This window comes from Agelaius phoeniceus, chromosome 16 (genome assembly GCF_051311805.1).
Source record: "Agelaius phoeniceus isolate bAgePho1 chromosome 16, bAgePho1.hap1, whole genome shotgun sequence".
NCBI lineage: Eukaryota > Metazoa > Chordata > Aves > Passeriformes > Icteridae > Agelaius > Agelaius phoeniceus.
The window spans coordinates 3,279,994-3,304,709 of record NC_135280.1 but is presented as its reverse complement, the minus strand read 5'-3'; the positions used below and the strand labels follow the sequence as shown (position 1 = coordinate 3,304,709).

The window sequence follows — 24,716 nt, the reverse complement described above, 5'->3', positions numbered from 1 at the left end:
GTTAACCAGCAGCAGCAGTTAAATGTTTTAAGATTTAACTAAATGCCAGGGTTTTATTGGCAATTATACTGCACTTCAGTGGCGACACACAGGAGCACTTCCCAGTTTAATGCATCACCCACCATGAGCCAGCTCATGTTTCCCCAGCTCTCCTATTAGGGAAAGTAAAAACTTCCTGCAGCATTCTGTCTGGCCAATAAATTTTGAAAATCTCTACTAAATGGATTAAAACTTCTTAAAAGGAAAGGAAGATTATTATAAAACCCATAACCACACAGCAGCAGATGGTACAGTAAGGCCAAAGCCATCACAGGGCTCTCTGCAGACATGGGAGATAAGCCCAGGAAAGAAAACAGACTTGAGCTGGAGCACCTTTCGTGTGATTGCATAGTGCCCCTTGAGCTCATGCAGTGCCCACTTGATGTCCTGGCTGCTCAGCATTTTGAAGTCTGCCATGAGGAGATCAGCTGCCTGAATAAAGCACCGCTGGTCAAGGGGGGCGAGTTTGGAAAAATCAAAGTAGTCCACTTTAGGCACCTGAGGAGAAAATGGAAAAGATGAAAAGGCTGCTATAAATACACGCAGGAATGTCACAAATGGCTCTCTCAGTGATCAGGGCATTCTGCAAGACCACCCAAAATTCAGGGTATGTGGCACCCAGCTCTGAGCACCTTAGCCCAGTGTGGGTGCAAAGCCTACTGGCCCAGGCACCTCTGCAGGTGACCTGCACAAGGCAAAATGTTGTTTAAAACCATGGTGTGTGGCTGCCTGACACAGCAAGAAGAAATATTTAGAAAATTGTTCATGATGAAGAGTGAACAACTTTATCAGCTCAAGGTAGAGAGATGCTTCCAAGAGTAGAAAGAGGTATTCAACATCTCTCCCAGGCCACACAACATCCTCAGAGTGTAGCTCAGAGAGAATTTTTTTTTTAATGGATGCTTTAAAGCACAAAAGCAAGCATCTGTAGGGAGATTTGCAGTTAGAAGGCTGCAAGGCAATGCCTAAAGGCCTCATAAGAGAGACCCGAGGGCCAAGGCTACTTCATGTGACAGAATGATTGTGGAATTCTTGTCTCAGTTATCAAAATGAACACTTGAGATGGGGCAGTGACAGACAGGCAGGGCAGAGGGGCTTGCTGGAGGCAAAGGAGCAGACACTGTGCAGCTCTGGCACAGCCAAACAGGAAAGGCTTGGAAGTCATCTTGCAAGCAACTAATTATTGCTATTTAACGCTGCCTTACACACACCCAGAGGCCTCCTGTGAAGGCCAGGCTCAGTCAAGCACTCTGCAAACACACACTAATCAAAGCAGACATCCCAAGGTCCACTCAGGCTGAACAGACTGCCCAGAGGCAGCAGGAGATGTGGATACTCTCACTTGCCTTTGTCTCATCTTGGCTGGCAAGCAGGCTGCTGCTGGGGTTTAAAACCACTCTGCCTTCCTTCTTTGGGTAATCTGGATTTTCCAGAAGAAAGTTACAAAGTCTGAAAAGATAAAGATAGTTATTTCAGGGCTGGGGAGCTCAGGTTCATTTCTCATTTGTCAAGTTTTTAGTACTGGATAATTATGAGGTCACAGTCAAAGCCTGCTCTGTAAGGACCAAGGGTGGTCCTGGACTAGAGCAAATGGTAACTAAATGACTGAGAATTAAATGAAAAAGAATCAGCTGTGTGGATGCAGAAGGAAAAGCAAATAGGTTTGTCTTTCAATAATTAAGTTTACATACATAAAGCTTGTATGGATGAGCTACTAATCATATATGGAAAAAACCAGCACAAAAATCCCTACAAAACCCATAAAAGGGTCATGTCTTCCTCAACAAACTATTGCTGATTCAAACTTGTATCAAAGCCTGCATTCTCAGTCTGCCTTCACATTAAAGCAGCCAGAGCAACCTGGTTCAGTGGAAAGTGTCCCTGACCACAGCAGAGAGGATGGAACCAGGTGATGGTTAATGGCCTTTCCAACCCAAACTATTCTGTGATTCCATGATTAAAGCAGAGACAAAATGAAGTTTAAGGTGTGTATCTCCATGGAATACAAACTCTGAATACAGGTTTCATTGTAAGAAAGCTTGCAATCACACCAGCATTACCCAAATTCCACTAGAAACTGGTCTGGTGAGAACAGCACTTAGAAAATAACCACTAAAATTGCTGAAAATTTGCCTAATAGCCTGTAAATGCAGCATATCTGAGGTCCAACCACAAACAGTCATAACTGTCAGGTAACTGTAGTTTAACTGATTATTTTAGCTTAGAAAAGACTCAGCAAGGGGTTTTCAAATGCCCCATTGGTGGAGAACCACAAATACTCCAGACACCCTTCTGAAAGGCCAGCCTGAATCAGGCTCCCACAGCTTTTTCTCAACCCTCACCAAGCAGCTGTGCTGGCTGGGGCAAGCAACACAAGCTGTTCCTCAGTTTCCCCAGCTGCAGAATAAGATCCTTCTGAAAAGAGCCAGGACAAGCAATTAACATTTGTAGAACTATTGGAATGAGAAGGTGCTAGGCTGCAGCAAAGATATAATTGCAGCTAATTTATATTCCTGATGTCAGAAATCAGTCCCTAATTAAGAAATCTGAACTGGCTTGAAGCATTAACTCACTATCAAGGCACGATTACTTTAGCTCTGCTTTCACATTCAAAGCAGGGACATTTCTTTTTGTTTAATCAGGTATTGACATATTGAGCCAGAAGCTTTTGACTGAGTGTGAATGCTCCTGCACACAAAAGCTGAATAGATGATACCCTGCTAAGAGGGGCTCCCACATCTTATCTTTCACATCAGCTGAAAGTTTTAAGAAGATCATTTCAGGGAAAACAACAAATATCTTGGCACTGAGCATTTAATAGCTTCCAGCTCCCACCTCCTGCCCCCCCTTTGGTAAAAGATAACTGTTTTAATGCAACAAAACAGAAACTTCAAGGAGCTCAGATGGTGGCTCTAAGGAAAGGGTTTCAGCTGGGGCACAGCCAGGGTACATTTGAACTCTCCTGCACGTTGCCATTTCCACGCTGAGGATTTTGGGGGATGTTGTCCTCCAGTGTGTGACAATTAGTTAAGTGGGTCCTGCTGCACAGCACACCCACACTCATGGCACTGTTCATTAATATCTGCACCACAGGACACAGAGCTGGTTAAAAGCCTCACCCCTGCCCAAAACCACTCACCCTTAGTTATTATATTTCAAGCCTGATTCAGCTTGACACACCATGGAGATCAAACAGACCCTGCCAGCCAGGCTGACCAGTGCTTTGACCCATTTGTTCTCACACAAAAGCTGCAGTGACAACTCAAAAGATAGTTTGGTTAAAGGAATAAAAATATGGAGAAGAAATCTTTATCATCCAGTAAGTGGGTAATGCACCACTGAGCAGGCACTGTAGCAGGCCTACAGGGAAGCCTGGAAGCACCTTTTCATCTCCCTGGGTCTGTGGCACACAAAGGGAGAGAAGAGATTTCGGGAGCAAAAAAGGGAAGGAACACATTAAGACTGACAGAAGCCAACAGTGGGATTTAATTCCATCAGGCTTCGCTAAATCCCCCCAGGACACAAACCCGAGGTTTTTTTCACACAATCTGGGAGGGTCCTGCAGCCAGATGCACACCTTCAACAGCCCAGCTGCCCCAAGGAATGGCTCTGCTTGTCTTCTACATTCCCACCACAAGCCTCCACCCTGGAGTGCACCCAGTCCATGGTGTGGGCACCCCAAAGCTGCTCCACCACTGCAGGGAAAGCACTTTTGAAAGACCAGAATGAAGTTCTGGTCTGCTCACTTTCTAACCAAGAAGCTCTACTTGGGAGACACAACTTCACAGCACAGGCAGCACAGCAGAACAGGAAATCTGTGCCCAATGGATGGGATCACCCTTAGTTCCTCACCAGTTAACTCACTTATGGCCCAGTGACTAATTGTAAGCCTCAAGCACTTAAATGCTGCTTAATTAGTGCCCCAGTTAGCTGGAAAGGGCATTGGGTTTATACAAATGAACACTCTGGCAACCAACACCTACTGCTCATTCTTGGATCACACAGTAACCAGTTTGGACATGCTGGAGATAACAGAGCCAGTTGCAGAGGGAGAAAGAGAGGCCACCAAGCATCAGACACCAGTCACAAGTGATTTACTTCACACCATCTCCCCTCAGTGCTGCTGGTGCCAGCACATGCAATCCTTCACTCCCCAGATCCACCCAGAAGGGCAGGGGGATGATGCAACTCAGCAGGAAGGTGAATAAAAGTGAATAATCACTTTTATTTTTTTAACTTTTGACTCTAACTTGACTCCCAGAAACCTCCAGCATGATGAACATTAAGGTATTTCTGAGCTGTTAATGCCATTTGGAAAGCAAGTCCTCACATTAGCTTTCCTCTCCTTTTATTTCATTTTCTTGCTCACATTTCTGCTCAGTTTGACCAAAATCAGTCCCTCATCAGATCTCTAGAACCAATCCTACCAGCCCTTAAACGTGTTTGCTCTGTCTATCCCCAAGTAGTGACGTGAGAGAATTCAAACAAATTTACTGCTACTTGAGCAAGTAAATGGGATAAAAGCCAACATCATGACACCAAATAATGGACTGAAGCCAGTGTCAGCTTTACCTGGAAAAGTCCAAAAACCAGTGAAATGAAGGAGGGAATGATTTCCTCCAACTCAAAACTCACCAACCCATCTCCATACTGTTTTATAGCAGTCCTCATAACACCTTAATCCTGACACTCACTCTTTTTAAGAGCTCTAGTAATAGGTAAGACAAAATTATATGCAGTACATTTAAATAAGTAAATTATCTTAAAAGCAGAGAAGCTACAGCACAACAGAACTAGAAAGGACTTAAAACCAGCTCAATTAGAAGAACAAAAAAAAAGAATCTGTGGTACCACCAAAGCAGTGCTGAAGGCCCAGCCTGGATGTGCTCTAAAGCAGCTTCCCTGGCAGGATGGAAGTGCTGCAGTTGTATGGCACACTCTGGTCCTTGCCTCTATACTTACACATTTAAGTCATAGCAATTCTTGAGGAGGATTAATTCTTCAATATATTCCTTCTTCACATCTGGGAATCTTGCTTCCTACAGTAGGAAAAGGTAAAGGTTATACAGGTATTGGAGAAGGTGTGTAACAGACATAGCACCCAGGACAGGGATTTATGTGTAATTAATCAAAAAAGTCCTGAGACTCGGGGCAAAATGGTCAAGAGATCATTTATAGGCACCCAGCCTTGCTCCACAGGATAACTGCTAACAGCTCTTTCTCAAAGGAAGAGTGAGGCCAGGGATGTGAAAAGCCACAAGCACCTGGCCTAAGGAGAGATTCAGGCTCCATGGGAATGAACTTCAACCCAAGGAAAGGGAATATTTACCTTCAGCATGAGCAGCAAGGAGCTCCAGATTATGTGCTGAAATACAACATTCCAAAGCAACAGGAAATAGACCAACAACACGTACAGACACACCAGCAATGAGAGCAGAACAGAAAACAAACCTTTGGTGGCATTTCTGTGAAGGCTCTCCCAGTGTTTGCTGCTCTCTCTGGGGTTTCTGTACAGCTACTGCTACCATGTGGTATTTTGCTTTGCAAGACTGGACTGACACTGCAAGAATAGCCTCTTACCCATCTCAAAGGCACTGATCAATGAGGTCTTGGAAAGAACTGAATTTTGTCAGACTGCTACTTAAAAAAATATATTCCTCAACTCCAGTTTTCCCAAGTAGAATTAGCCATGGGATGTGGGGGGAAGACTTGGAGGGGATGGGGTGGTGGTAGCAGATACAAACACATAAGATTATGCCTATTTGCAAGAAAAAATATTCAACAAGCCCTCCCTAGCAATCAAGGGGAGGAGTGTGCAAATATCACACAAGTGAATCACCACATTTTTATTTAGCTTTATTTATCATGTATACACCATGCTGCCCAAGCTGCTGGATAAACCAAAGAATAAGGAGTGTCCTTCTTGGTGGCTGCTGTCATAGCCAGTGTCCCTCATGCTAAGCTTCACACATGGAGCATGTGCAGTTTACATGCACAAGTCCTCATGGTGCTTATCCAGTTACTCCTTGGTGCTGGGACTTGAAAATCCAAACTGCAAGGGCAACCCTTACCCTTGGTGGCATTAACATGGGCATGGACCACACTCCTGTAGGAGAGGCAGCTGAAAGCAGTCCTGGCTCTCAGCCATGTGTCCCTAAAACTTCTCTTCTCCACCCTGTATCTCCCTGACACTGTTTAGTGTCCCAGGTTTACTCATTTAGTTTTATATCCAATCTTAAACCAGCTCTACAGTGTTGGGTTAGGAAAGAACCAGATAAAACCAGGCCAGATCCAAGAGGGTCTTTCAGGGAACAGACACAGATTATTTCATGTTAAGTAAAAGTTTTCCAAGACAGTTCATCACATGCTCCTCACCTGGTGTGTGGCTGAACCTCAGCCAAAGCAAAGAGGATTTGCAGCTGTGTGTCCTGAGCATGTGAGACGCCACACACCTTGAAAAACCTGTCTGAAAACATCTCACACACAGGAGGCAGAGGAGCCCTGGGAATACTTACAGTCTCTCTGATGAGCAGGGCAGTGAGGTCCTGCTCCTGCCCAGCAGCTCCCTGCTCCGGCACGTCCCCTGAGCCGAGTTCATGCGAGCCCTGCGCGGGGAAGGCGGGCCCGGGCTGCTCGTTGTCTGTCCCCGCCTGCGGAGCCGATTCCTCGGGGGGATGCGCCGGCTGCGGGGAGGCAGGGCCGGGAATGCCGTCCTGCTGCGGCTCGGGCCGGGGGAAGGCGGGCCCTGGAGCCTTCCCTCCGTACGCCTGCAGAGATGCCGGGTTTGCCTCTGGCTGCCCTTGCTGGGGAGCGCGGCCGTTCGCGACAGCCCGGGGCTCATCTTCGGGCGGTGGGAAGTGCCGAGGCTCCAGCTGGCCCTTCTCCTCCAGCTGGCCCTTCTCCTGCATCTCCCCCTGCTCCGGGGTACTTTTAGCAGCTATGCCTTCAAGTTTCTGCTCTGGCTCCAAGTTCTTTCCTTGCCATTCCCGAGCTTCCATCCTTTCCTCCTGTTGAGGTGGAAGGTCTGCATTCTCCAGACTAATGATTTTTGTGTTATCAGCAGGCTGTGGATGCACCTTGATCGGTGGCAGCAAACTTGGGCCAGGCTCCTGGCTACCTGTAAGTTCAGATCTGGGGCCATTCAGCTCAGATGGTCCTGGCTGCTGCAAGGCAACATCCACACTCTCACCCCTGCTTGGTCCAGCATTGCTCTCCAGCACGAGGTTATTCCCATCTCCCTCACAGGGCAGAGCTGAATGCTGCAGGTCTGTGCTCAAAGGCTCCACAGCACTTTTGGATCCCCCTTCTCCCACAGTGTCTGCACCCTGCCATGGAGCAGCCGGTCTGATGACATTGGGACGCAGGGGCTGCTGATGCTTTGGGGTCTGAAAAGGACATCAACAAGAGAAAGGAGGAATTCTTGTCTGTGTGTCAGAATCCTTGCTCCAGATACTTCTGCATCTAAGAAAACTTCTGATGGGAAACTGATAAACAGTCTGTGCAGCAAGATGTTTAATAAAGCACAGAACTGCAACCCACACATCTGTATCATCAGCCTGTCCCCAGGTGCTATGAGAACCTTCAGCAGAACTGGGGATGCACAGGACTTTCAAATTGGAATCATTTCCTAAGCTCACCTCAGTACTCACTTCCCTTCCAGTAAAACAGTCTGGGCAGGAAGAACTAACTGATGACATATTTGTGTTCTCACCAATTTATTTAAACAGGCAGGAACCAAAGCTCCAAATATTAATCTCTGGCCTTGTTCTTGCCTCTGGCAGACAGACTGCTGTATGCCAACAGAGCCTGAGTGTTCTCTGCTGCTGTTTTCAACTAAAAGCAGAAAGGTCAGCTTTGCAACCCATTTTCTCAGTGCTTCTGGTTAATTTAACAGGAAAGTGGAATATATTCTTAATATAAGATAGATATGAAATGCTGAAAAAATATCAGTGCCTGCAATAGCCCAACATGAATGCAAATAGCATAGAGGAATATAAAGCATACAGAGTAAATTTATAAATCAAACAAGGCATGGTTTGAAAATATTTTATGGAAGATCAAGTCCTCTTGCAAAGCACTCCACCTTGCTGGATTCAAACAGTCAACTTTATGGGAGCTACAACCTTCATCAAGTAGAACTTAAACTACACAATGCAGTTCCACAGTCTGGTTCTCCCCTCCTGTGCCCAAAATATGCCATCATTTCACTGTTATTTCAGAGATCCCAAGCAGATTGCTATAACCAGGCAGGACTCAGAGGAATGCATCAGGTACTGGCACAAGACTTGGCAATACAGGCCATGAATACAGCACAGCAGCTCCAACAATGAAAAGTTACCTCTGCTAAGATGACTATATCATCATCATCATCTTCCTCAGTCTGCTGCTTTTCTGGCATCTCCAGCAACAAAGGCAAATCTTCATCTGAGGAATCTGATATTGTGATCAGACTTTCATCTCTGTGGTTTATCCAGTCTGCAGAACAGTAAGTAAAGTTGAAGTTAGCTGCTGGCTCAAGGTAAATCAATAGAATTATAGGGTACATGCACTGAAACATCTGAGAAAGCAATTTTCCCACTTGCACTGCAGGAAGAAGCGTTCAGAGGTCACCAATTCCTCTGCAAGGCATTGTAAGAGCCACTCCTGCATCCCTCAGCCTCCAGCAAAACACCTGCACAGCTTCAGCTCATCACAACAGCACTGCAGGGACAGCCACTGACACTCACAAAGAATCTTCTACTACCCTCAACTCCAGCACGAGTCAAGCTGCTGCAAAAGTTATGACAAACAAGGCAAGTAGGGAATACTTCTGCAGAGAAATCCTGAACTTCCAGTATCTCAGGGACATTGCATTTTCTTTGTTAAAGTGTAGTGCAATCTAGCAGAGAGATAAGGGTCTTTGTGCAATCCAGCCTCTTCTCAAAGAGAGGCTTTGCAGGAGTACCTTCTGCAGGGCCAAGATAAGGCCTGTGGCTGTGGGTGCAGAAGGTACCCTGCTGGTAATGACAACCTTGTGCCTCCAGGTTTGTCAAGAATGGAATATAGATGCTACTCAACAGCTGCTGGAACACAGGAGAGAGATTCAAGGCAGCAATAGAGGGTTTCTGTACTGCACAGAGAGCATACAACTATGCTTTCCCTAAAATCTGACATGTTTTGGCTTATTTTTTAGCATGAGTGTTCATTTATCACCTTTCAGGCATACAGAGAAAGCCTCACTTTAAATTCCACCCTTGAGGGAATGGGTGCCAATGCATGCAGCCCTATGAGAGCATAAATTTAGGGTCAGCCTGTCTCCTGTGGGGTTCTCAGAAGGATGGATCCTCCTTGGAGCTGCTGAAACACATCTACACAGTGTTCCCAAGAAGTCAGCAACATCCCTTGAGGCAGTACAACACGAGAAAGACAAGAGCCAAATATTTAGCATGCCTGCATAATATGGAAGAGTTTCTGTAGGTGGCTAAGTCAGTGTAACAGTGGTGTGTGATGTGACAGAACAGACCTCCAGCAGCTCCCTGGAAGCTCAGTGTCTGTGAATCCTGCTGCTCAGCAGAGTTTCACAAGAGTGCTTTGGAAACAGGCACAAATCAGTACTCACCTTTCCCTCTGTGATTGCTGAAGCTGTTCAAGTTAATCACTTCTTCATTCCCACCTCTCTCTGCCATTTTAAACAGCTGCACCCCAGAGTGTCAATGCCCCAGCATGGCAGTCAGGCTCACATGAGGAACTGGAAGATAAAATAAAACCACAAGGGAGTCAGGCAAACTCAGATTCACCCTAAAGGGTTTTTTTCAAGATTTAGCTGCCAGGGGTTCTCCTGGCTCTCCCAGCAGTCTCTCCACATGAGTATTTCTCTGTACCCCTCCTCTCAGGACCTGAAAGGAGATATGTTTGTTATCTTGTGCTCCAACAGTTAAGACAGTGGACTGAAAAGTGCAATTAGGCCAGAGAAGTCTCTCTGGAGGAGCCATGCAATCACAGAAAAGGAGGAGAGATGCAGTTCTACCCAAGCAGGACTCAAACCCTCCCAGCATATTGGCCTTCCCTTGTTTCCAACCAAAATCCAATGCACCAACCCACACAGTGCTGTTTCTGCCACCATCAATAGGTGAGAGGGGCAAAATCCCCTGGCCTGAGGTGTCCCAGGCATCCCCACATGCACCTCACAGCCCCAGATGATGTCACTGCAACCATCCCTGTCACCCTTACTGCCAGGGCAGTCACACCCAGCCTGGAGGGGAGCAGGGACAGCACCATCCCAGCCTGAATTCCCCCAGTGCTGCCAAGCTGTGGCACAACTTCAGAGCCACCAGAGATGCTCCAAGCTCAATCCCACACCCCCCTCATTCCTGGTGTGTCAGAAGGAAGCTGCTCCCTGGGCAGAGCAGTGTCAGTGTGTGGTTTGTGCCTGCACTGTGAAACAGCACAGGAACATTCCAGAGAACACTTCCTTACCACCATCTGCTATTTTATAGAAGAGATTTCCCTGATTTACAGCGAGGGTTTGGTACAAATTCCAGGAAACACCATCTGCTGTCACACCAAAAGGAGAGCATGACAGGAATCAGGTTCCCTCACAGGACTTGGCTTTTTGAAACTGAGCTTTGCTACCCCCACCTGTTCTCAGAGAGGCACAATGAATTGGCCAGAGGCTCCCAAACAGGATTAGGGGGCCAGAGGAATCACTGCAAACTAAACAGGAGGTTTCCATTTTATGCTCTGTCAGCTTACAGCTCTCCATTCCCACTATCACAGAGAGGCTGAACACATACAGGAACTCCAAGCACAATTTGATCACTGAAAGGAGAAAGGAGGTTTTTTTTCCTTTTATTGGAAAGTATTCATCTCCTCATTGCAGCACAGAGGAATCTGTACTGTTAAATATTTACTGATGCATAAGCTGGAAGAAAATGGTGGGTCTGCTATAAAATCCTTTTTGCTAGTACACAAGAGCAGTAGAAATTCCCCCTCAGTAATTCTACTTAACTTCCTCTGCAGGGAACAGGATTTGCAGCTAGGACAGTAAAATGAAGAAATGAATTCAGATGCACAAGATACAATAATAAAAATTAAAATGTATAATTTAGCACTTACAAAAGCCCAGCAGCACAGGCTTAGTGCCTGAGGGAACCTTCTTCAGAGGAAACCTCCAGCATAAAGATTTCAAGGCTTGCCTACAAACATCCACATTTACCTGATCCTTGATCTGGTGCTGGTCCAATTTTGAGTGGGAAATTGGATGAGGAAACAGCAAGAGGCCTTTTCTAACCAGCATTACCACAAATATGCAACTGCCCTGTATGTGAGCCCTGATACCTCAGTAGCACATCCTAATTCCAGTAAGCAGCTCCAAGGTTATCATGGGCATACTGGTGCTTTGAAAACACCTGAAAAGCAACATTTTGGGGGTGTTTCCGCTAGATTCTTAATTTTCTGCCTAATAAAGAGAAATAAATCTTTATTTGCCAGAGTGGCATCAAAGTGCTGTTCCACCATCCCAGGCAGGTGCTGGAGCTGCAGCTCAGGGGCTGGGTCACTCAAAGTGCAAACTCTGGCCTTTGTAAAAGGTCACATCCACATTATTACAGTTGTGTTTTCCCTGGTACTTGTGCACAGCAATCACCTAGCCCTGCACAGCACTTTTCCATCCTTAGCTGCCTGACTCCTTTAGCAAACAGAATCAATTCACTTCTTGTCATTGAAAAGGTGGAGAAATGGAAGCAGGGTAGGCCCAGTGTGGCCAAGGTCACCAAAGGATCACTCTGAGACTGGCTGGGAGGAACAAGAACACTTGTGAGGGCCACAAACCAGCCCTTGCAGCATCAAGTGCTGCAGACAGGGGCTGGACAGGTGTGTGCTCAGATCTGCTCCAAGCAAAGCTCAGTGCTTGGATATTTCTCCCCTCCAGGGACTCGTGGTGCATTAGCAGGGCTGGGAACTTCACAGGGGGGTGACACTGCAAATGCTCAGCACAGCCACCAAAAAAAGAAAAAAAAAAATCTTCTCCCAAATAGCTCAAATGGTGCTTTGTCCAATGCTGGCTAAGCCCCAGCTGTTCAGATCCATGAATGATGGATAAGACACAAGACTAAGGTCATATTTTCTATGGGCCACTCTGGCTCCTGTAGAGAGGAACTTGCACACTTCCACCTTCAGCAGTGAGAAAGAGGTACAGGGAATATTCTGAAATTAAATTTGGGATAAAAAACTATCTGCACTTCCATAGAAGAAAGTGTGCACACCACCAAAATGGTTTAAAAGCAGGAATATAATAAACAGCATTAACTGTAATACACAGTCAAGGCAACAACAAAAAAAGCCAAGGCTGGAAAGAACTGGCAATTCTTCCTACTTCAAAACAGACTGAATAAAATCCCAAGCAGCTAAATAAAGCCCTGCTTTGAGGGTGAAAGCCAAGCTTCCACCAAGAGCTAGCAATTCATTTTGTCAATACTCAATACAGAGCTGAAGTTTACACAAATATCCATAAGCATGGGCCAGTTCCATCTAGTGGCATGAATAAGAAGTTTATTCATGTTTATAGCACCAGGCCGCCAAGAATGTGAAGTAACAAGATCAAAGCCACCCTGGGGTCTTGCCCTACATAAACAATAATAAAAAAGCAAGGAAGACAGATGGAAAGAAGCTATTGCACACTACCTCAGTGATTTTAGAGCCTATTTATAGGCAAAGAATAAGGCTACCTATAAGCAGGCTCTAACATGCCCATCAGCTTTCCTGCAATGCAGTCAAGGAAAGGAAACTTGAATTGTTTTAACAGCAAAGCAGTCAGGTAAACACTTTCCAAACTTTTTAGTTTTTCTTCTTTTCTTACAAGGCTCCCACCTGCACCACAGCACATCAAGCTGGATTTAGACTTGAATCCCTGTAGCAGTATCCAGTGACACAAAATTCTCATCATGACTTCTAAGACACCCTCTGACTGTGCAGGGAGGAACAACCACACTGAGGACATGGTCCCACCCAATTCCACCTCTGTATTCCTCCATAATTCAGTCACAGAATGTCCTGAGCTGGAAGGGACCCACAAGGATCAGAGCCCAGCTCCTGGCCCTGCACAGACACCCCAACAATCCCACCTGTGTCTGAGAGCATTGCCCAAACCCTCCTGGAGCTGTGGCAGCCTTGGGGCTGGGACCATTCCCTGGGGAGCCTGGGCAGTGCCCAGCACCCTCTGACACAGCACAGCCCAGCTGCTTCACTGTGCAGACAATAAAATCCTCCCCATGGTGGTTCTTCCTAACGTGAATTCAATAAAGAACACATCACCAGAACAGCTACTGGGAAAAGCAGAGCCCACCAGGGACTTGGGTTTAGCAGTTCTGTGAAGTGACAAGACCTCAGACTGACAGCTGAGGTCACAGGGACTTCCTGGACAAGCTCCTCAAACATGCAAAAATATCATCCACAAAACCACTGCTTCCAACCACTGCTCTGAGGTAAGGGATCAGCTGCTATGGGGTGAAGCAGGTCTCAGGAGCACACAGAATGCTTACACAAGGATTTCCAAAACCCATTCAAAATCCTTTTAAACACCACATGACATATTTTTAGCTTAACCTAAAAATAGCCACCATTGGTGCTGTGCATATATTTAATCTCCTGATAGATGAAGGCGTTTCTGGTCTGCAGTAACTGGAGCAGAACTCAAATCTGCTCCCTCCACCCCACATTTGTGCTGTGATGAGCATCTTCAGATGGTGCTGGAATTTAAACTGACAGGCAAGGGGAGAGCTCCCCTTCTCAACACAGTGTAATGTATTTTTTTCCCCCCTCATTTACAGCATTTGAAATCTTGAACTCCCACATACCCAAGATGGGACTAGGCTCAAAGTGCTCCTGTCTGGCTGCAGCTCAAGGCAACAGGACTAGACAGAAAGCAGGGGAGGTAGGAACTGAGATCCCAAATGAACAGGGGGGAGGGGAAAAAAAAAAGAGCAACTTGAAAGAGATGTCAGCAACATCAAATCACTGTGTTTTAGCCTCTCCCCCTCACAGAACACCACTGTTGCTCACCTACACTGACAGAAGAGCATCAACTCCTACTTTGTGCCTGCGGGCAGCAAACGTGTCTGCTGGTAGCCTGCGAGCAAGGTGAATTTCTGGCTTATTTCAAGCTGCTAAAAGAAGCTACTTAAATAATGCAGGGCTTGTGACAACCACCAAAATGGAAAGCTAAAAATTCAGTCTTTAAAAATAAAAAAATAAAAGAAAGCACAACAGAAGGGAAATAAACCAGCCTGACTTACTGTCAAGCATTTCACCAAAACATTTCAAAGGGTTCACCATTTGCTGGGGGCTGCAACAGGCACTGAGCAAAAGCAGGGAGAGTTTAACAGTGGTTGATCGTGTTAAGCAGCATCATCCCAACTGAAAATTAGAAATCCCCTGATCATAAGCCCAACAAGAGCTGCTGGGCACAAACAAATCCTATTTGCTATGCACAGGGCAGCTACTGCCACTGCCTCACACCCTGCAAAGGGACAGAGCCAGAGGGCAACACGTGGGGCTGCAGCAGGGCCTCTGCCAGCAGGTTTGCTCAGTTCCAAGCCTGGGCAAAGTGGAAAAAGCATTGATTCCAGCCCAAAAGCCTTACCCTGGCCCCCCAAGGCAGGAGTGTGTGGGCAGAACCTTGAGGAAAGACCACCTGGTTTCCAGCAGCACAACCTGCTACAGGTATTGGGCAAAAGCTCCTCTCAGGAGCACAGACCAGGGGTAGACTTAGGACAAGAGCATCCACGCAGCTCTGCCACCAATTTATGGACCCATAGGATGTGCTGAAGAGAAACAACAAACCTGAAGATCATTTAAAAACAGAACTGGCTGGTGAGTTATAAAGTATTCCCCAAGTGTTTCCCACATTAGCAGCTGGCTTGGTTTACCACAGGATTTTAAACACATACACTCTGAGAAGGGGAAGACAGGATTCCTGAGATGTGAGAAAAATCAAGGAACAGAAACTGAAATTAATAATAAAAAGAGCCAGGCAAAATTTCTAGGGCAGAGAGCCACAGAACTGGTTTAACCACACCAAAACATATAATACAATACAAGAATTATTTTGTGGCAAGTAAATGCAACCTGAATGCCCACCTCCTCCTGAAAGACAAGACACCCAACACACACAGTTCAGTATCCCAGCAGAGCAGCCACATTTCCAAAACCACACCAACCTGGAACTGGCTCCAGCAGCTCCAGGCCAGGTCATGAATGAAGATGGAAATGAGGAATGAATCTGGCAGCAATCACAGCTTCAAGTTACTTCCCAAAAGTTGCCTGTTCCTCACCCTCTCTGACCCAAGGAGAAAAGCACTGAAGGGAGTGATGCCCTCTCCTCCCAGGCTCACCACTGGTAACTGCAGAGTCAGGAGTGGGACCAAGAGATGCTCCAAAAAGAGAGAGGCTACAGATGAACACAGGATGGGCTACATCAGTGCCACTGCTCCAGGCCAATGAAAACTGCTTACTCAGGGGCAATCAAGAGAGCAGATATTTAGGCATTACTTGGCTTCAAATCCCCAACTAGATTTTTCCCCATTTTCTAAGCCCACTCAGGACTTACAGGAAATATCTTGGCTGCTTGTACATCACAAGACTTCTCATCAGCCTTACTTGCAGTTCATTTCATCAAGGTCACAGTATCATAATTATCAATCATAATTGTTTGAAGTACCCAATCACCATTTTTATCTGAAACACAAAGTACAAGAGAAAGGAAATGTACCCAGTTTTACCTAATTCACTAACAGCTGGCCACATACATTGGCACCAGTTTTCCTTCTCAAACCTGCAAAATATTTGCATTTCCCTAGCAAAATATATGCTCTGTGAGCTACTTTCTAAAATGTAAGACTGTTTTGAAACAGCTGCATTCATTTTCCAAAACTGGGCAACACAAATGAAAGTTTCCCATTCCTTTGAGCTATTCCCTGGTGATTGGCATCAAGGTCAACTTGTGGACACTTCAGTGTCTTCCCAGGACCCCCATCAGTGCCTCTGGCAAAAAGCAGAGCTCCCATCATCCCATCTCCCTGAGCAGCACAAAAACCCACAAAACAAAAACCCCTCTCTGCACAAGAGGTAGAAACCTTTGGATCTGTCATTCTCCTTCCCCCTAGTTGAGTCCTGAAAAAAAATTAAATCTACAAATTCTAGTTGGAAAGGAGTTAATGCCTTTACCTTGAGCAGCTCATTTTAAGAGTGAGGTGAAAAATCAAGGTTTTGAGGGAGGAGGCATTCCTGGAGTTAGTTCCTGTATGGGCAGTACTCTGCCTGCCTCAGACCTCTGGCATGTGCAAGATCACCCAGTGTAATCCCTAAATCCAAAACCTCCCTCCCACATCACAAACACAGGTGCCAGCTTGGCATTTCACATTGGTGCAACAATTCAGACACCAGCAGCCCAGCACTTGGCTACAGACCCACACACAAACCCAGCCTTGCTCTGCTCACAGCCTGTCTCCCAAACCAGCACTTAGAAGAACTCATTTGCTCTGATTTTGTGCTACAAGGGTAGGGATGAATGGAAGAGCATGTGAAACCATGTGATTTGCAGTTCTGCTGCTTCTAGAGCAAGTTTTACTTCCAGTTTCCTTTCCCTGAACTCACAGCCAGGGGCTGCTTTGATCAGCACCAAGATTCAGTCACCTGTGGGTTTAAAGAGCTGGACTGCACAAAGCCCCAGGTGCTGCACGTACCTGCCACAGCTCCACACAGCATTAATTGCAGCTGCCTTCTCTTCTCCATAAACCCAGCAGCCACATGGAAAAGAGCAGGGGAAATGCCCTGTGAGCCCCAGGATATACAGCAGAGTGCTCCTCTCTTACTTGCACTTCACAGATCCCTCCAGGAGAAAGGACAGAGCATTTCCTCTCCAAATCCTCAGTAGTTTTCCTACCTTTTTTCTTTTCTTTTTTAAGGCATCCTGAATGCCACTTTAAAGAGTTTAACAGAACAAAGAAATCCAAGTGCAACCTTTTAAGTAGTTATTTAACAAGCTGGATGAATGTCTTCAGGAGCATTCAGGTTCCCATCCTAGCACTGTTTTCACTGGAGAGGAAACAGAAATAAAGGATTTAAGATTGCTGGGACAGGCAGTGGCACTGACATTCACACTGATGAGCAACCAGCAGCCTGCTCAGCTCACAGCCCTGTCTGCAGGGGCACTGAGAGCAGGGGGAACCAGGCTGCACACAACCAGCAACTGCTGTGAAAAGCAGCAGACAGGGCTAAGCAGACCAAAACCAAAAGGGCTGGAAAGCACTGGTTCAGTTCCAGTGGCAGCCAGAGGACTTGAAAACCACAAGGATCTGATAAGCTCTGATGGCAGCCTGGATGTTGAGCAGCTGCCCATCAGACCCACTCAGGAAACCACCTAAGCTGCACTTGGGAAGCTGTGCTCCAGAAAAAATTACAAGCATAATGCACCACCAATAAAAAATGTGGAAGGGGGTATTTTTGTATTTTATTTTATTTTAAATGTGACCTGAACTTATCACAAAACCTTTGCTTTCAAGCACAGCACACCTCACCTCGTTCTCAAAGCTGCTGACAACACAAAAGCTGAGACTTGACCTTGAGGTGGCAAACAGGGGAAAAAAATCTGACTTACTGCAGCAGCCCACCTTGGCAAAAAGAAGGTCCCTGTCAATCTGCACAGCACTTTCAGAACTATTGACTTAAAAGCCTGCCACCAACCCTTCCAGGTGTCAAACATCCCAGAGTGAAGGACTTGCAAAAAGAATCATTTCACAGGTCACATATTCTGGTTCCAACAGTCATGCCCTTTTTTAGGGTATGAATGTAATGACATTGCATTAAGCATCTGCACTTGCCACAGCTCCAAAGGTCAGCAGCCAGAAGCTGTGGCTTGGTGCTCAGAAGGGTTTCACTTCAATACCTGTTAAGGATAGTCATGTTCCCTTGTTTCCTTCCTTCACACTCAGCTCCTCCAGCATTTCTTACAGCTTTGAAAGGAACTGCCCTGGAAAACATTTTTGTAGGATTCAGATCAGATACCCTCCACACATGGTGGAACTGGGAGAACAGAATTAAGGTGGTAAAATAAAATGCAAGAAGGGGGAAGATCTTAAACTGCAGCTTAAGCTGATACAGCCACAGCCTATCCCTACCACTCAAATTACATGTGCTCCCTCCTGCAAGGTCAGGCACTTTGAAAGATGCTTTTACACAATCAATTAAGGGTTTAAATATACACAAAAGCCAGTTTAGAGCCAGACTGGGCCAACAGGCCAAGCTCACAGTGATAAGTCTTAAACGGCCTTACCTACTCAGAGTAAAATACCAACAGAAACCCTGTAAGACAGGTGCCAACACCTGAGCAACAAATCCATGCTCTGCACCAATTTCTGCTGGAAAGAGTAAAAAATAAGCTGCTTCTTGCACCCAACAACTGCTGCAGGAGGAGCATTGTCACAGAAGAACTGCAACTACCTCCCTACTGCTCCAGCAGCACAGATGACCACTTGTCAAAAGATTTTCCAGACAGGCAGCAACAGCCTTTGTAAAACTGGGTTTAGTTTTGTTTACAGCCACGTGTGGCCTTGCAGCCAATTCCAGCCCAGCAAGCTCCCAGCAGTGAAAACCCAGGGCAGCCTTCCAGGCTCATGACAGTTGTCCAGCCTGACTTCACCCACATCACGTGGCAGTGGCCACTGTGCAGTTTGAGTATGTTAAAATAGCAGAAAAGCAAAGAGGCTGCATTTGAGGTAAATACTACTGTATCAGAACAGAAAATAGTGAAATTAGATGGTGGCTGGATTTAGAGATGCTCCACATCCAGCATGAATCCCTTCTGAGACTACAAAAGTTCACAAAGAATGAATGATGAGCTAAAAAGGGAGAAAAGAAGAGGTGCATGTTAACTCTCCTGTAGATTAATGAGACTGTACCACCCATCCCAAGGCAAACCAACATTTCACAGACACAGAACTGCAAAAACCACCACAGGCCACAGCCAGGGGGTTACAGGCTGCACTCAGAGCACTTAATGACAGACTTTTTCAGGCAGTGAATCCTGTGCCCACCCTTGGTCAACACATTTGTGTCCAACACTGGGTGAGTCCTCACAGCAGAACAGAAATTCTCTTCCTGGGTGCTGCACTATCAGACAGATTATTTAACTACCTGGGCTGGAGGATCAGTAAAAACAGCCACAAATTGCTAAATAAACACAAACACTGTGTCCAAGGCAGAGGTGCTTCCAGCCTGTGAGCTGGTCTGGGCAGATCCAAGGGCACCTCCCAGTTGATACACAATGAAGCTCCACTAAAAGGATTCTGCTCTAACAATCTACAAGGAACTATTTACATGAGCCAAGTTACTGCTCCCAGGTCTTGCTCATCCGTAGCTGGAAATCCCAGCAGCACAGGAGGCATTAAATGCCCTACCCTGCTGGTTTCCTGAAAGGAAAGAAAGAGCTGCTTTTCCTGCCTCCCCATTATGCTGCTGCTGTCATCTCCCTCAAATTGCATTTCAGCACATGACAGCAGAGCAGGGAAAGGAGGAAAGTCCTCAGCAGCATCGTGGCTGTGCTGCAGGCAGCTTGTCAGCACTGCTGTCCCTTCTCTCTGCCAACCCCCTGAAATGTGTTTGCCCAACAGAGCTTGTACTTGCCAGGGGTACGTGGGCCAGTGCTCCTTCCAAGATTGGCCTTCAGGCAAAAAATCATCTGCATCAGGGAGAGGTTTTCCTTCCCCATCCATCACACAAAAACACATCATGTCTTTGGGGTGGGATTTGGAAGTAGAAGTGTAAATCTGTTCCTTGCTCTGGTTTTGCAGGGGCTGCAAAAAGCCAACCCCTGCCTGCTTTCCTCCAAGGAATAACAGGAGCAGTGCCCACAGCTTGGTAAGAGCACGTCAGTCTGGATAAAGCACTACAGAAGCCTTGTGCAAGGAGTGCTTTGGACAAAACATATTTCTTGAGGCCATTTTTCATTCTTATATTCACCCAAAAAGAGATTCCAGCTAGTGCAGATCCCGACCACCGTGTACTGCAGAGCAGCATCACGTGATGCCTCTACAGATCCCATCCAAATGTTTCTCTGAATAATGCAAACAGTAGCTTGGCCTCCTTGCAGGGGAGAGCAGGCTGAGGGAGCAACACCACTGAAAACATTTCAGGCCACTCTGCCACCCACAAACACTCCCAGTTTTATTTCAGCTCATCAACCTCGCTTCTCATTACAAGGGGCAACCACAGCCTCCAAAGCTCACCCTGGGAGCAGCTGGACACCACCAGCATCAGCACAGGAGTGGGGCACCCTAAAGCCAGAGAGGAATCCACACATTTAATTTCAATTCCTGCTGACCTGGGTCAGGAACACTGCATGGCTCGGGGTAGCAGCTGCCCCACAGAGAAATCCTTCCCTAAAGCCCAATGGTTTTTCCACTTAATCAGGCACTGACAGTTCCCCTCATGAACACAGGCAGGGAACCACAGCAGGGCTGGTAATTAGGAGAGAGGTGTCATTCAGAAGGAATATCATTTCCCATCCTCAGGAATTAAGCTTTCTCAAGGATTGTTATGAATTTAAAACTATTGCAAGCCCTTAAGCGCTGACCCAGAGGAAAAACATCACTCCCGAGATAGTCCAAAATAAACTTGAAATTCTATAAAAGTGACATGAAGGCTGGTGAGAATGAGATTATCCCAGCTCAGTGAGACACTCCCTATTATCTCTCATCTTAGTGCTTTGACAAGGATAACTTACTTGAGCCACCAGGACATTGCTAAGTGGCTTTTTTCCACCCCTCTTTTCCTGTTTCCTCTGCCTACCCCTCCCCAGTTTCCCACATCTCCCACTTCCAGTAACCTCCTTAAAAACAAAACTACTCTGGAATAATGTTGGCCAGCCCATTATTCAGCTCCATTTCAAACACAGGAACTCCCAGCCTGTACACAAATGACCTTATCTCCAGGGAGACAGCTGCTGTCCCAGGCAGCTGCGTGTTTCACACCTTCTGCTGTATTTACAAAGGCACCTGTCCCACTGGGAGCAATCCCAGTTACATGAAGCAGCTCTAAACCCCACCATCATTTCAGTGCACACACAGGCTTTGGAGACTATTAATCCCTCATCTTTAAGCAGTTACAATGATGTCCAAATTCAATAATTTGAAGGGATTCTTAAAATATCTCCAGATCAAATCCATCGGAAAAGAACAAAACAAACAAAAAAAACAACTCCAAACTTTCAATTGGAGAGAGGAATTAGTGCTGCAGTTCTGACTGTCCCAGAAAGAATGCAGCCAGTGGCAAGCCCCAACACCCAGCACTGCTGGCGCTCAGACACAGCAAACCACTCACAATGGCTTTAGAAAGATATAAATAAAAATAAGACACCCATTCCAAATTAATGAATGGGAGCTTCTTCCAGCAGGCACTAAACAACACCCGAAGGACTCCACGTCTCTTGCACTTGGGTTTGTGCTACTCCAGGTTGCTAATCAGCTCCTGGCCCCTGGGAAATGCTTCCTGCCTCTCTCCAGCTGCGCTGGAATTGTCTGTTTGCCCCACCTATTCTTGCCACAGGACTTTTCAGTGATTTGTGTCCAATTTCAAAGCACAAGCCTTGCCAGCAGCAGGAACGCCCACTGCATTCTCAGGCAGACAAAGCACTGGTCTACCCCGGAATTTGGATTTCCGAGGCAGCTCCTGAAACTCCAGGCCAGGAACAGGCTGCCAGCACCCTGCTGGAATCCAGACTGCACCTTATCACCAGGAACACCTGCCCCAAGTGCCCTTCTAGGAACTGCTGTTCCTGCCCTGACTGCCTGCAGCCAGGCCAACCAGAAGGAAAACATCCTAGGAAGCAAGAAAAAGAGATGGAAGAAAGCCTGTTAGCACAATGCAGCACCTCCAAGCAGGCTGAATGTCTACAGATCTTCAGGAAATCTGTCTGAGTCCCTTCCCAAGTCTTGGTGTTTCAGGCACAAACTCCTGTCAAGATGATTGTTTATTAACATGCAGTCACACCACCAAGACACCCAGCACATGAAATCTATTAACGTGTTTACAATTGCAGAAAGCCTGATGTAAGGCAGTGGAATTTTTGCACAGCATTCATCTAGAAATTAAAAGCACATATTAAAGCTGTAAATCCCAGAGTTCTGGAATTAAAAGCTGTGCCTGGAATCCTCCTAGTCCTAAACAAAGTGGGTTCTACCACATGGTTTGAGCTGCACAGGCCCTGTACCTGTTCAGGGATGTACCAGAAGCTGTTTAAGATTTGGATCTGCAGAATGATGGGTCTCAGATTTCCTGCCTCACCTTCCAAACAGGTTGCTGGAGGAAAAACCCTCATGCCATCCTCTCTGGAAGCAGGAGAGGCCACATTAGCTGAGCCTGCAAAGGCCAGTCTGAATGCCTGATGGGGGACACCTGCCTTTCCCTCCACTGCTACCACTGGAAACCTGCAAGAGCTCTAAAGTGCATCAGGTGGGAGAGCAGAGATTGTTCAAAAGAGGAATCAACCTCCACAGAGACAGAATAGAGAAGCAGAGATCTGCCCACAGGTCATAGGGACTGGCTGTGCCTCTCAGCCACCAAGGCATCCTCTAGAACTCCTGGCTGAAGCAATGCTGTTCCATAGGGAAAGAAACATAAGAGGGAATACTCTGAAAAGCACATGGACATCAAGCTTTAGTCCTTCAGCACCATGCCTGAATTATGGAAATAAAAGTGCACAGCAGCAATATCAGCTCTTCTCTTTCAAAGCATCAGAGATCTCAGGACAGTGACCAAACCATAAGAAACTGAACAGAAACATCAACAACTAAACTTATTTCTATGAAAACTGTTCTAAGCATCTGTCAGTAAGATTCTAAAGTAAAATACTGGAGGACACTCAAAGACAACACTCCAGGTCATAAAGCACAGGTGAGATGAAAGGAAAAACTCCCCAGGCTGGGCTGGCAGGTGCAAGCAGCTGTTACCCACCCAGGGCTCCAGCCAGCACAGCTGCAAAGCCGGGGATCCATGGGATGACTCTTTAAGCCAATCCACATTTTGCCCACCCCAAAGCACTGCCCCGGGCCAGCTCACACTCCTCTTTCACACACACGCTGGAGTTCCCCACAGCTCTTCAGCCTCAGACTTGGGTGGGATCCCAACCTGCCTCCAGCCGTCTGGGGGAACAAGGTCAGCTCCAGGGGCAGAAAAACTCATTCCATAAACGCAGTGTACATTAACACTTCCAGGCTGTGCTCTACCACGGCTGGCTGGCACTTGGATCAACAGAGAAGGGAAAGAAGAGGAGTATCTCTTACACTGATCCCTCAGCTCCGAGGACAGCTGTGTTTGGGGTTTCTTTCCTGCAGCAGCTCCCACAGCAGATACCTGAAATGTCGAGATGTCCCAACAGCACCGAGTGCTCCCACACTGAACAAGGGTCAGAAGAGAAATATCTTTTACCCTCCTCTGCCCACCAGCTCCGGCTTGTCCCCGACTCCAAACCCCCGGCCCGGGGTACCCGGCACAGCCGTGAGAAGCCCCCGGGAGCAGCGCCTGTCCCTGGCTGTCCCTCGGGGCTGCGGGGGATACAGGGGCGGTGAAGGGACCCCCTGGCCCCGGGGATGGGGAGAAGGGAAGCGGCCCTGAGGGGATGGAGGGAAAGGACCCAGTCCTGAGGGGAGCCGGAGGGGGAGGCGGTGTCCTCGATCCTGAGGGAGAGCGAGGAGGAAGGACTCGGCTCTAAATGAACGTGGAGGGGGACGGGAGGACGGACACGGGGACGGCGACGCGAGGGACCCGTCCCTGAAGGGAAGCGCTACGGGGGAACAACCCGTCCCTGACGGCAAGAGAGGGGAAGGACCGGCCCTGAAGGGACGCGGGGAAAGAGGAACGGACGGAACGGACACCGGGCCCTGAGGAGACGCGGGGAGAGGGGGGAGAACGACCCGTCCCTGAGGACAGGCCCAGCCGGGAGCAGCGCCCGACCCCGCAGCGAGGGGTCCGGCGAGGCCCAGGGACGCCCCGAGGGGCGGCAGGGCTGTCCCGGCACTCACCGGCTCCGCGGGACGGAGGGGTCACCCCGGCACTCAGCGGCCCCGCCGCCCCTCCGGCCCCGCTTCATTTAACCGCCGCTCCCGCCGCTTCCGCCCGGCCCGCGCCACGTGACCGCGCCGCCCCGCACCATAGAGACACGGCCAGGGAGGGACAGAGCGGCGCGCGGGGACGGGCGGCGCGAGCGGGCCCGGCCCGGCCAACCTACCATAGAGACACAGGGGGCGGGCGGGCAGCGGCGCGGGACGCCCCCTGCCGGGCGGGCGGTGCTCCCGGGGGAGGGGGCGGGGCCAGGGCCGCACGTGCGTGAGGGGCGGGGCCGGGGGGGGCAGAACTGAACTTTGGGGGCTCAGCAATGGGGAAGGGGGGGCAGAACTGAACTTTGGGGGGTCAGCAATGGGGAAGGAGGGAGGGAGAGGGGGGGGCAGAACTGAACTTTGGGGGCTCAGCAATGGGGAGGGAGGGCAGAACTGAACTTTTTTGGGGGCTCAGCAATGGGGAAGGGGGTCTGGGACCCCTGCACGGGATCCCCCTGGAGCAGGCTACAAGGATCCTCCTCTCTCTCAGCACCAAAAGGAAAGCAGAAATCAAGAAAACTTCACAAAAAGTCGTTATTAAAGAAAACAGTG

The 24,716-nt window shown here is 47.7% G+C and overlaps 1 protein-coding gene across 3 annotated transcripts in view; it reads right to left on the bottom strand.

Moving 5' to 3' along the window:
* The window catches only part of RNF216 (ring finger protein 216), a 76,558-nt gene extending 52,268 nt beyond the window's left edge, over positions 1–24,290 (bottom strand). The window contains exons 1-8 of one of the 3 annotated variants that reach the window (XM_054643900.2): positions 24,090–24,290; positions 23,352–23,463; positions 9,638–9,766; positions 8,378–8,514; positions 6,555–7,424; positions 5,002–5,078; positions 1,386–1,488; positions 373–537 (exon numbers count right to left, since the gene is read on the bottom strand). In XM_054643900.2, coding sequence (XP_054499875.2) covers positions 373–537; positions 1,386–1,488; positions 5,002–5,078; positions 6,555–7,424; positions 8,378–8,514; positions 9,638–9,704 — 1,419 coding nt within the window. In that variant the 5' untranslated portion in view covers positions 9,705–9,766; positions 23,352–23,463; positions 24,090–24,290. Of the gene's footprint in view, positions 1–372; positions 538–1,385; positions 1,489–5,001; positions 5,079–6,554; positions 7,425–8,377; positions 8,515–9,637; positions 9,767–15,622; positions 15,743–23,351; positions 23,464–24,089 lie in introns of those variants that run through there. The other 2 variants (XM_077186869.1, XM_077186870.1) reach the window with 2 other exon arrangements.
* Between the last annotated feature and the right edge of the window lie 426 nt (positions 24,291–24,716).